Genomic DNA, 13,157 nt, shown 5'->3' on the forward strand with positions numbered 1-13,157 from the left:
TGTATATGCAAAATCAGATATTTAGAAATCAAAAATGTGAACAATGTAGGTAACCTCTAGATGTCTTAGAAAGCACTGATAATGAACTTGGTTCTGTGAATGGATAACCAGCCAAATATAATCACATTATGCGGTAATTCTGTATGGCATTTCTGTACATAAGCAGGCAGGTGTGTTGAAGAAAGCAGACAATAGATGACATTTACATGACCATCTGTAGAAACACATACCAACTTCTGGTGTCCATACTGGAGAAATAATATAGGCAAAATAGGAAAGCCATCAGAGAAAAGCTAGCAAGTAGGAATAAAGAAAATTAAAATAAGCTTACACTGAGAGATTTAAGTAGATCAACCTATTTCATCTATTCAAGGAAAGATTAAGGTATGCCATGATCAATTTAAAATGATTATGTGGATAAAAGTGTTCGATGGCATACATCAATAATCCTTTCACTGGTCAGAAACTGAGACAAAATTCAGAAATGTGAAGTACAGTTTTTAGAACTGAAATCTGTAGATTGTTCCAGTCACTAGAAGTCTCCAAAGTAAACACTTTACAAATTTCTGCTAGATCTTGGATATAAGAAACTACTACAAAATATAGTGGGGATAAATTTTTGTAATCAAGTCATCCAAGTCTACTAGACTTGAAGCAGGGAAAGATTGTAGGAAACCTCATGCTTGCTCAATAGGCAGTCATGATTACAGTAGTTTTCCAAGCGTTAACGTTTGTAAATGTCTCTTCAAATATAAAACAGGTTTACATAGTTGCAGTTGAAAAGCAAAAAAATCAAAGTGATGCACACAATCACTCTTTAAAAACTACAAAATCTGCAGAAGAAAGCTACAGAGATGTAACATCTTCAGCCAGTGGGCTTCTGGACTTAGTACAGGCAGATCTTGGAACACTGAGCAAACTCTGGCTTGCTGCACTTCAGGATTTTGCTCTCTTAATTTTGCCTTCAGAATATGCATCACAACTACCTGCTGAAGGTAAGAAGGCAGATAAATTGTATTTTCATAGCTCACTTGTAAGTACATGTCATTAATGTCCTAGCTGACTTGTGTTAGATTTCAGTAAGATGAAATTCTATAGAGAAGATGCATACTTGTGTACCTATCTAAAGATAGATTGCTTTTTAGAAGGTTCACTGATGTGAAAAGCAGTTTGTTCAATATTGTTAGTTGAATGTTTTTATGGTTGAAAGAAGGAAAAGGTAATTGTATTGGATTCTATCCAAATAAATTAAATAAAGTGTCATCATTAACCTAAATTTTAATATTCCACACTTTTAAAATAATAATAATAAGTCATATAAAATATGGTAAATATCATTTAAATAGAAGAATGCCAGTTTTCTATGAATGAGAAATTATTATAGATGAAAATAAATTATATCTTTGAAACTGTAACTTCTCTTTTTGTAGGTGGTACATTTTATACAGCAGAGACGATTGAAAATGCCAGACTTCATTACTACAACTCGTGGGCACTAATACTTTATGCTACAGCACTGTGGCTTACTACCACAGGTTTCATTGTTGTTGATCCAGATGAAGGAGTTACTAATCTCTCTAGACCTGTCACCCCAACTACAATGTGTCAAGATTCTTCTACCAGGCCATCAGTGAAATCTCCTGAGGATGTGAATACTGATAGATTTCATCTTATCTTGGGTTAGTGCATAATCCGTCTTGATTCTGTAACCCTGAAAGTATTTTTTAATAGATAAAACTTGAAACATAGACGTTTTCTGTAGCACAACTATTCTTATACATACATTGATTGGTTTCCCAAGTCATCACACATTTTGGAATTACAGCTGTACAACTGGGATGAGAATATGGATCACAGTTTGTGTCAATTTCATCTCCAGTGTCACAAAATGTCCTCTGAAGAGTCCTGAAACCTCAGAAAGAAGTGACTTGATTTTATCTGGTATAGAATTTGCAAGCTTAGTGTAATTTACTTGTAGGTGGTGATCCAGTTGTGGTAGCTGTAACCTTTAGCATTTCTGTAAAATAAGAAGAAAAAGCCTTGGAGTCTGTGAACTATTACTAACTGTCTGTTATTTTCTTCTATTTTCTTCTATTACATAAATCAATTTAATTAGGCAAATATTCTTTTGTGCACTCATTAAGACTCAGAATTGTCTGCCTGTTCATCAGAACTCACTGTTTTACTTGGAAATTGCTCTAATTTATTTATTGTTATTTGTTAAGAGACGGTTATAATCACATCTTAAATCGCCTAGGACTTGAAGTAGTTTTATTGTTTTGGGGGGAAATAGAGTTCTTTCACCAAAACATAATAGGAGATTAATTCACTTAATATAAAACACAGATGCTATATATCTGTCTGCTCAGCATACTATTAGATTGCTTATTATTTGACAAAATCACTTTTTAAAAAGCACTTTTAAAATTTCTTAAGAATATTTCATCTTATCTGTACAGGAATTAGCGTGGAATTTCTCTGCTCTCCTCGATCGGATGCAGCAATGGAGAACATTATTGCCTGTTTACGTGCCCTACAGGCACTCTTTGATGTCCCATGGCCAAGGTCTAAAATAGGAGGTGATCAGGTAACGTCTTAATGATCAGAATCCCAAGCTAATTTTCAAAAAAAATAAATAATCAGGGATTCAGTAAAAAAAAAAGCTCCTTATCATTTAGACACCTCAAATCCATACAGACTTGATGGGTTTGTGAACTAGTCATGACTGTATTTCTAAAGAAAGAAGGAAAAAAAGCTTCTAGATCAATAGTGGTCTGAGATGCTAGATATAGACTGAAGTTTTATTTCTGAAGATGGAAAAGTATCATCTTAGTAGATATCATCTTATTTCTGCATATCATCTGTAAGACAAAACACCATGTATAAGGGCCTAAGCATAAGTTAGAGTCTAAGATTACATCCAGATTGTAAGACTGACTGACAGACAGACCAGGAGCAGGTGCTGTCCCAAAAATTAACAAAATTTTTGTGAAGAGTTAAGCAGCAAGAGTTCTTTTCCTTGTTTTTAGCTTGATATATTTACAGAGAAGCCAGATATAAGGCATAATTTTAGTTTAAACAGTATCTCTGCTCTGTATTGTATATCCAAGAATCTTCAATACAAAAGCAGTAAGTAAATTATGGGCTTTATCAAGATCCTCCTTTGCAGAGGAGGGAGGAGAGAAAAAGAGCAGAACATAGAACCTATAGAAGCTGGGGAGGGGGAGAGCACTTGAAGAGATTTTGTCAGGAAGGAATAATTAGGTAAGTAGGGAAAGAGCCAGATAAAGACAGAATTCCAGAAAATTAAGATAATTTCAAGGGACATCACTGATTGTGGTGGAAAGACTAGCAATTCAGAGAGCAATGACATTGTATCTCCAGATGTGGTGAAAACAAGGTCACGAGGGATTTCAGCAAGAATGGTTTTCTGGGCATACAAAGAAAACTAGTTAGAGACAGAGTCTGGGCTAGAACTGGTGTTCAAAACAGTGCCTGTAAAGAACAGAGTGTACCAGTGCCATCTTGTTAACACTCTTGGTGATCTTGGTTTATGGGAAAGGATGGGAATCATACAGAAAAAAGCTCTACTACAGGATTTCTCAACAATGGGGAAGAAGAGAAAATATGTTCTAGATACTCTTTCATTTTTCCTTTAGAAGAGATTCCCCACTTTTGTAGTTTGGATTCTCTTTTTAGTTTTCCCTTCATTTCCTGCTCTCAGAATGAATACTTGCAGGATGACACATTATCTTACCCTGTCAAGGGACAGTGCAATTACTGCTGTTTTGAATATTGAAGATGATAAAAGGAAACCAGGCAAAATAAGTGTTATTTAAAAATATATATATATATATATATTTTTTTTTTTCTTTAAATTAAGCTTGTAACATCCTGTGTGCCACACAGTTGTCTAACACAGCTAAAGTGATAATGCCTCTGAACATGCCTAACTTCTGCTGGAGAGAGCAACAATAGTCAGAGAAATGTACATACTGTAGCAGGGATAGTGAAAGGCCCAATCCACTGTAATATGCCCATCTTCAAGAGTTAAAAAGCAAGAAGATTACAAGATTACTTTTTTTTTTTTAACAATAGTTTTAAGTGCTTTATCTCTAAATTGTTGTGATTACTGGCTTTGAGGGGAGAATTGAGCAGGGCCCGTGCTGCTAGGAGGAAGGTCTTTTAATATAAAGCCAACTCCTGTGATTGTATCAATAGTACTGTTGTGTTCCGTAGTGAGATTACTAACAGTAATACTGTTGGCATTAGCAAGTATTAACCATTTGTCCAACAGAGCCTATTTCTAAAATTTCTGCATCAAAATGTGAGTATATTAAACATTTTCCTTACCACAGGAGCTAGGTGTAGAGCTGCTGAATGTTTTGCATCGCCTGATACTGACCAGAGAATCACCTGATATTCAGCTTGCAGCCCTTGAAGTTGTTCGGCTGATTGTTTTTGCAGCTCAGGAACATGTGAAGGAAAAGCGGAGAAGTGCAGAAGGTACAGTAATGCACAAGATGGGATACAGGGATAAGGCAGTTATTTTTGCAGGGTAGGTTTCTTGAAGGTGATGCATCCAACATGCATCTTAAAGCTTTTCAGTTAATGACTAATCTTGGTTCATGTAAGTCAGTTCAGGTGCCTGACTTGAGCAATTGAGGTGGTATAATAGACAGTAGGTAACTTTGAAGGTGACTAGAGGGCATGAAGTGAAGAGGAAAACTGCAGTTTGGATACCCTTGTGTGGTGGTGAGAGGGAGGAAGAAATCTTAGAGAAAAGATGGGATCGATTGCAGTAGAACAACAGAGAAACTTGGCACACACAGCTGTTACAAGCCAGGCAGCACTAGCTTCTCTGATTGTAACTTCCTACAGTTCTTTTGCTAATAGGTAAAAAAAAAAAGGGGGGGGGGGGAGAAACAGCAAAATGATATTGTATTGGCATGGTACCTCAGCATGTTTGAAGTCTAAATATTGCACATGCTTTTGCCTTTTCACAATCAGCACACAGATTGCTTTTTCAAAGGGATGGATGTTTGCCAGTAGAAGCTGGAATACATATGCACACACATATATAGGTGTTAAGATTGTCACTTGGTGATGAAACATTCTTAAGAAGTAAACTTTTTGGAAACAAGGTACAGTCTGCAGATTTCTGCTATATTTCTTCTTTTTCTTGTAGTTGATGATGGTGCTGCAGAAAAGGAAACGTTACCAGAATTTGGAGAAGGCAAAGATACAGGAGGACTGGTGCCTGGGAAATCATTAGTCTTCGCAACACTAGAGTTGTGTGTTTGTATTCTTGTCAGACAGCTTCCTCAGCTCAACCCTAAATTAACTTGTAGCCCTGCAGTTCAATCAGGAAAACATCTGTTATTGTCAGAAGATGGAATTAGACTGGTATCAGCAGCATTAGTTATTCTCTCTGATGTTCCTGCAATCTGCTCTCCTGAAGGTATGCTATTTCATCACAAGGAAAAATTAAATGAGAGTATTGGGCTCTTCTGAGCACCCTTGTTACTACCTAATTTTCTCAGCTGGATAAATCTGGCAGCAAGTTCTGTGATTTGCTTGTAGGAATTTTGTGTCCTAATTATTTTTTTTGACAGTCAGATAACAAAAGTTACTGAAGCAATTGAAAGAGCAGTTTTCTTTTCCTCCCACATGTAGCAGCGCAATTAATAGATTCATTTTGTGAGAGAAGTATACAATAGCTACATGCTTCTATCCTACTTCAATCTTCTATTCCAGAACTTACAATGCAACCATAAATTAAATTTAACAGGGAAATGTGTCGTGTTAGTTTTCACTTAAAGCCATCATTTAAACATTAGCAACCTGCTGTTAAGGATTTATGATTGATTCCTCAGATTAGTTGACTTTCACCCCATGATTCAGCCTGGATGCACACCAGATTTGAAGAGGTGATGATTGTTTCCCCAACAATACCGTACTCGTGTATGATCTTTCAGTACTGTTTCAGCCACACTGATAATCCATTTCTGCCCTACTCCTCTTTTCACACCTTAGGTATTTATTAGTCCTTATGAAAATTTTTGCTTTTACTACTTCTGGAAACTTCTCTTTTCTTACCTTTGTGCTCTTTTAGAGGTTTATTCTTTGGGAATATTGTACAAGTGCAATAGTTAACAGTTCTTGCTATTCGTTTTACGGTGATTATATGATTTCTTTCTGTAGCCCATTATTAGTTCAAAGCAAAAAGAAACTGACATAGCATCATTTACTTCTGAGGGCAACTATATTTTAAGAAAAATATTTGCGAATTTTCTTTTGGCTCTGTAGTACTTCTTGTCCTTAGCCACTCAAGTTACTCCACAAACCAACAGCTTGCAGGATTGGAGCAGATGGGATGTTCACACCAGGGAACTTAGCATTTAAGTCGGGTGACTAAAATGAAGAGCTTAAGCTTGATTATACAGTCAGTTGGATAAGATTGGAAAAGGAAACATGTCCAAAGGTCAATTTGTATAATTAAAGTTTTTAAAATTATTTTTTGGTTTTATAGACAGGCCCTTATTCCAGAAGGTCAACTGCCAGATTCTCAGCGAGAGATGATTTGTTCAGTAGGCTGTGGGACATCTTACTTCTCTTGTTAGAGAGGAGGAGAGGTCTCTTCCAAAATTATTGTTAGACTTTGCTATTTTAATTCTAGGAATCCTTGTTACCTGTTTTTAACCTGAGATCCTTTTTCTATTCATCTTGGTAAATTCTTGATTTCAGCGACTTCCTGAAGCAATGAGATCCTTGACTAATTACACATCACGTGAGAGAAATTTTAGCTCCTACCAGTTTTGGAATTACCCCTTGTTAATCACAGAGTGGTTAAGGTTGGCAGGGATCTCTAGAGCTCATCTGGTCCAAATCCCCTGCCAAGCAGGTTCAGCTAGTGACCTAGTTGACCTTGTTGATAAATAAGAGAATCCAAGAAAAGGTCTTCATTTTTTTTAAATACCAAAGGTCCCCTTTTTTTTTTTCCACTTCTGTAAAATTAATTTGCTTTGTTCTACAGGAAGTGTTTCAGTTCTTCCTACTATATTGTACCTAATTATTGGAGTGCTTAAAGAAACTGCAGTGAAATTGCAAGATGACCAGTTACCTTTGACAGTTGCTGCATCTCTACAAGCTCTTAAAGGACTTTTGTCTTCTCCAATGGCTCGAGCAGAGAAGAGTCGGACTGCATGGAGTGATCTTCTGCGCAGTGCTTTGGTCACAGTGCTTGACTGTTGGGACCAAGGTAAGCATGCTTTTGTGTGTGTGTGTTTAAAAACAAAACAAAACAAAAAAACACTTTGGAAGGTTGGTTGGTTTTGTTAGACTAAATTTCTGCATGTCTTAAATAAAGACTAATAACTTGGTAGCCAACTAATTTTCCAGCAACTAAGTACTTCTGAAAATATAGTGCAATGCTGTGTCTACAGTTCATATGAGAAGTTGAAATCTTTAAAGGATAAGCGTGGGATTGCAGCCTTACTTCTGTGTTATGTAATGCCACAATGTAGGTACACAGCGTTGTGAAATGAACAGGAGCTGTAACTTCAGCGTAGATGAGCATAAAAAACAGTCGTTTTGCACGTAATTTCTTTACAAAGAGCTAGTGTCTGTATTGACAGCAAGGGGAATTAAAAAAATAGTTCAAGAAAAATAACTTCTTGTCTTAATGTTAGTGTTCTGTGTACTGCTTCTTCAGCTTCCCACTTTTGCATGACTTTTGTCATTTCTTCCATTTAATCTCAAACTTGTAGTTTGTTATTGGAACTTTTGTCCTTTTTTATTTATTTGTGGAAACAGTGGTCTCAATCATGCCAGAAGGATGTATGTTCTTAATGCAGATTTTATATAATTGTCAAAAAATTGTTGTACATGTCACACCAGCTTTGCAAAGATAATTATTGCACCTTATACAAATAAAAAATGAAATAGAGTATGCTGGTATACCTAATTATGCATATCACCACTCCTGAATTCCCATTTTGGCCTTGGCTTTTATTACAGTAAAAGTCCATATCAGTGCATCAGTTTGTCATGTATTTGAAAAAAGAGTCCTCGAGAGACCTAGACATTTCTCTTCCATCTCGTTGTAACATTTGAATTCATAGAATTACTATATAATGCAAATCTAACAGAGTGTTTGCTTTGTTGATAGTAGATGGTCTTCAACAACGTGATGAAGTTAGCCTGCTTACTGCTATTACAGTATTTATTTTGTCCAGCAGTCCAGAAGTTACTACCATAGAGTGCCTTCAAAAGCGTTGTATTGAGAAATTCAAAATAACACTTGATTCAAAAGATCCTTTTGTAAGTACTGGTGGATTTGTGAGAATATCAATAGCATATTAAATGCATTTTTGTTTATTTCCTCTTTAGTTGCTTCATGTGTTGACTCTGATTAAATCTGCTCTGCAATATACCTGTTGTATTTTAAAACAGTTTGAACAAGTTAGCAAAAACATGTCCAGCAGTGCATTTTACCATTTATTTATTCTGAATACAGTTCTGCATTCCTATGATTCTCATTTTTTGTTTCAGACTCAGAGCTTTACACACTGATAAGTACATGATACAGTTGCATAGTTTTTCAGACACCTGTTTGATTTTATTTGTCCATTTTGTTTTAAATGCCTAGATACTACCCCTTTTGCTCAGGAAATCCTGCAGCTGTAGGTCTTTAGGAGTTGGAGGAGTATGTTGAGGGAGTACCACTACGTAACTTACACTGTATCATAAGCATCTTTTCTAGGCCACTGCTGGAGGCAGGGTATTGAATGAGATTAATGCTTTGTTCTGACCTCATTATAAATGTTTGTATACACTTACTTTAGATTATAGTGCTACAGTTTGTTTGCTACTTTTCATCATCTAAAAGAGCATTGTATCAAGAAAAAAAATTCACAAATTTTACTTATTATTAATGCAAGTATAAATGGCTTTTCTAAGGGTTGGGGACACTCTCACTCTGAAAGTCCAGCTCTGAAAATGCATTAGATTTCATGTTCTACTAATATGAGAATTCACTGTTAACTGTTTTCTTGCTCCTTCTCTGGACATCTTCATGTAGTAACTAAAGATTAAACAAAGTTACCTTTAACTGGACAGCTAACTCAGCTGTTGGAAAAGTACTTTTTTATATATTAACACATTTTTAGTATTATCAACATTGTTTTCCCCAATAGGAAATTCAGGAATCACAGAATGTAGTGGTTGGAAGGGACCTCAAGAGATGATTGGGTCCAACCTCCCTGCCAAAGCAGGAAATGTTGAATATGACTGAATATTCTGAATATGACAAGTCATATTCAGGAATGCTGAATATGACTTTAAGAAAATAATGGTAGTATGCATTTACAAATTCTAAGTGGTATCTGAGACTTTCAGAAATTCTGTAGGCACTTCCAGTGACACACATGATAAGCTATTTGCACCTTTTGACACCTGCTCAGACGGTACCTACAGTTTCACAGAGGTAATATTTACATTTGCAGCATCTATTCTTGGTCAGCAAAATACAGATTATTTTCAAAACAGTACTAACACGCAGTCTTAACACAAAAATATTTTTTCCTTTCCCAAAAAATCTAGGAAGATGTAGGACTCAGTGGAAATAGGAAGTATGATGTAGTTTCTGTTAATAATTTGGTTACAAGTTATAATGCTCCTATCAATTGTTATGCATTAGCACCCTGCAGCCTGATGAATTTTTGAGATGTGAGGCTCTCCCTTTCTGAAATTTTATCTGACAAGCTGTGAGTTTTAAGAGTCTGACTTGTATAACACTTTGTAACTGCAACTTTGATTTTCCCTTTAGGTACAGTATAAATGCTACCAGCTGCTGCACTCCATCTTTCAGCATCCAAACAAAAGCGTGTCATATCCTTATATTCATTCTTTAGCACCATCCATTGTGAGGAAATTGCAGGAAACAGAAAAAGCAAAACCAGAAAATGCTGCTGAACTTCAAGTCATTCAGGAGGGAATCAAGGCGTTAACAGCTCTTACAGCTACTGCTGAGGAAGAACACCGTAAGTTACTTCCATTACTAGTGTCCAAAGCATTAGACAGGCTTAAAGTTGCCACAGGTAATAAATTAAAACAAAATTATGAATATAGAACTGGTCCTGAACAATAATTGCCACCAAAATTGTTAGAATGGTGGTTTGTTTTTAGTATGGTTTAAATAACATCTGCTGTTTCATGAGTTCTGTTAAATGTTGACTTGAACCATGAGAAATACTTTTAGTCAAAATGTTAAGCTGTTTTTAAAAAGTGTATATTTAAGTACTGTTTTCAATGTTCACAGGTGCTCATTTGGTGGCCTGCCTTCTTCCCATCCTTATTTCATTTCTTTTGGATGAAAATGCCCTGGGTTCTGCAACAAATACAACAAAAAATCTACATGACTTTGCTTTGCAAAATCTGATGCAGATTGGTCCACAGTACTCATCAGTTTTTAAAAAATTAATGTCGTCTTCTCCAACTATGAAAGCGAGGCTTGAATCGGCTGTAAAAGGCAATCAAGAAAACATCAAAGTGAAAACTGCTAAACATGCAAAGAATCCAGGGAAAAGTTCAAGCATTCAGCTAAAAACCAATTTTCTTTAAAGTCTTATATTTGCACTTCGATATCAACAGCAAAAAAGATCACCTTTAATTTCTTGTCAGAGGAGGTCTGTGAGTTGATCGCATCATTCAGTTTGCATTGAAAATTTATAGGAAGTTTTTAAGAGAAAAGAAATCTCTAGATAATTTTCTGTTAAACAGACTTCTTAAACATCTCCAAGTGCTATGAATAGATCAATCAGAGGTAATTTAATTTGTGTTTTTGATTATTTTGGACTAAAATATTAGAAATGCACATGCCTGTATTAAAAAACTATAACTTTACCACAGGTATATTTAGGAGCAACCCACACTTAGCCATAAAGTAAAATTAACTTTGTTTTAAGTCAATGTTTGTCTAAAATAAATCACCCTAATTGTTTTTGGGATTTAGCTGGGACATAAATTTACTTGCAGGTGGTAATCTATGATAATTATTAATTTAACATACTGCATTGTTAAGGAAACAGATTAAATGTCCTTGTAAGCATTACAATAAATTATTGTTGATCTCAAAAAACTCAACTCAGTAAAGGTAACACTGAAAGCTTTAATCCTAATAACTTATTGAGCTGGCCAAGATTTAACAAATGCTGTTAAATACAGCTTTACAGTGCTTCTTCAGTGAGGGCTCAATAATGCTTTACATAGTGGGACTGTTATGCATATGTAAGTATTTGCAGGCTTGGTGCCTTGCTGCTTGGCATAGTCTCACTTTACAGGATGTATACTTGTGTCAATTTTGTATTATGCTAGCCAGGCAATTGAAGCTTACCTATCTTGTCCATGATAGGACATCAATTATAATACTGTGCCTCAATTCCGACATCTGTTCTATCTGGATGTATGTCTCCTGATCTTTAGATGATCAGTTACATACGCATATGCAACTCACCTAAATCTATGTATCTCTGCACTGAGAGGTGGGCATATCTGAAGTCAGCTTGTCTTGTGTCAAATAACGTACAACAAACTCACGATAAGGAATATGTAATTAACATTTTTATTAAGGAACATATTTTAATATAGAAAAGTAACTATTAAAATTGCAATGGCTATAAAGTATTTTCTATATATAGTATTGACTTTTCTTAATACCAGTATTGTCTAAACCAAACACTCAAACTGAGGATAGTATTTCCTTCTAGATTCTAATTACTTTAAGAAAAAAAGAGAGAGAACTGAGAAACACACTGTGACTCAGGAAAAGCGTGATGTACTGTATTTTATTAAAAGTTTTGTATATAAATATAATTGTAAATTGTACATAATTAACCATTTGACCAAAGTTCTAACAATTCATTTTTCTAATTTACATAAATAAAGCTAATTTTCTTCACTTAACATTTGTCTTAGTCATTTCACCCAGCAGCAGAGGAACTCAAAGGACTTCAGTAACAGAAAGAAATGTTTGTATGCTGCTGCAAGGAAACTAGTAAGAAATGTCCGAGCCAGATGCACCAAGGTCTGTGATTTGACATGGCAGGTCATCTTCTGTTCTAAATAAGTAGGATCAGGGAGATATGCTTTATATATATGCACATACCAGTTTTGTGTCAAATGTTGACATGTATGAACTATGAGAAGATGGTTTAGATACCTTCCATCTTTCCGTGGAGAGCCAAATGTTTTGTTCCACTTTACTGCAGTCAAATCTGCAGTCATTGCTGGGTGTGCCACAAGGCAGTTCTGTTAAGTTTGGCAGTTACTGATCTTGATCGCTTCAGTCATTTCTTGATCTTCCTATTTTTCCCTTCAAAGCTGATTGAGTACATTGTGGTTTTTTTTTGTTATTTTGTTTGTTATTTTTTGTTGTTGCTGTTTTATATTTTTTTGTTCCTAGGCCACTTCTGGAAAATCATAGATTCTGATTAAACTTGAAGACTTACTTGAAACTTTAAAATGACCTAAAATGTCCTGTTTACTATCAAAGCGGCCAAATACATTGCTGAGAAAATTAGCTGCTACAAGAGGTATACGTGGTTTTTTCATTTGAGTAATATGTAAAAACAGCAGTCACCTCTTTCTTTTTTACTATTTTTTTATATTGTTAATACAATCTGATGAAATCTTATTTGCTTTTTAAGAAACAAAGTCAAGTTGCAAGAGCACCAAGCAAAGCTGTTAGGAGGCCATTGATGAAAATTCAGAAGAGCTTAGTCCTGGATTTTTTTAAGGTATCTCATGACAGTAGCTGATACCGAACTTAGACTGAAAAGTGCCATAACTATGTGCTTTGATGTTTCTTGGTCAAGTCTTGTAGCCACGTGTGGAAAAGCTCCATGTTCAACATATCTGTGTTCTAAATGCAGAAAAAATAAAACAAGATTGAGTAAAGAGAACCATTGCTAATTCCTAACATCTTCTGTAAATTAGGCTATATGCATGAGCTTCACCCATCCAGATAATTTATCCACATAGACAGTAAAAGTACATCTGCCCTGAGTTGTGCTTTATTATGTGCACTTAAAACAAGTTGCATGTTCATATGAATAAATCTACTCATTTAAGATTTTATAAATGGATCATAGAAGAAT

General features: G+C 35.3%; 1 protein-coding gene across 6 annotated transcripts in view; it reads left to right on the forward strand.

Annotated features, from left to right (window-relative positions):
* The window catches only part of HEATR5A (HEAT repeat containing 5A), a 64,137-nt gene extending 52,173 nt beyond the window's left edge, over nt 1–11,964 (forward strand). For 5 of the 6 annotated variants that reach the window (XM_035327721.1, XM_035327723.1, XM_035327726.1 and 2 more), the window contains 9 exons: nt 761–995; nt 1,431–1,679; nt 2,460–2,587; nt 4,359–4,506; nt 5,189–5,461; nt 7,037–7,261; nt 8,171–8,322; nt 9,830–10,043; nt 10,322–11,964. In XM_035327721.1, the coding sequence (XP_035183612.1) occupies nt 761–995; nt 1,431–1,679; nt 2,460–2,587; nt 4,359–4,506; nt 5,189–5,461; nt 7,037–7,261; nt 8,171–8,322; nt 9,830–10,043; nt 10,322–10,623 (1,926 nt within the window). In that variant the 3' untranslated portion in view covers nt 10,624–11,964. The remainder of the gene's footprint in view (nt 1–760; nt 996–1,430; nt 1,680–2,459; nt 2,588–4,358; nt 4,507–5,188; nt 5,462–7,036; nt 7,262–8,170; nt 8,323–9,829; nt 10,044–10,321) is intronic. The other variant, XM_035327725.1, reaches the window with a different exon arrangement.
* Nucleotides 11,965–13,157: the final 1,193 nt, after the last annotated feature.

Source organism: Oxyura jamaicensis, chromosome 5 (assembly GCF_011077185.1).
Source record: "Oxyura jamaicensis isolate SHBP4307 breed ruddy duck chromosome 5, BPBGC_Ojam_1.0, whole genome shotgun sequence".
NCBI lineage: Eukaryota > Metazoa > Chordata > Aves > Anseriformes > Anatidae > Oxyura > Oxyura jamaicensis.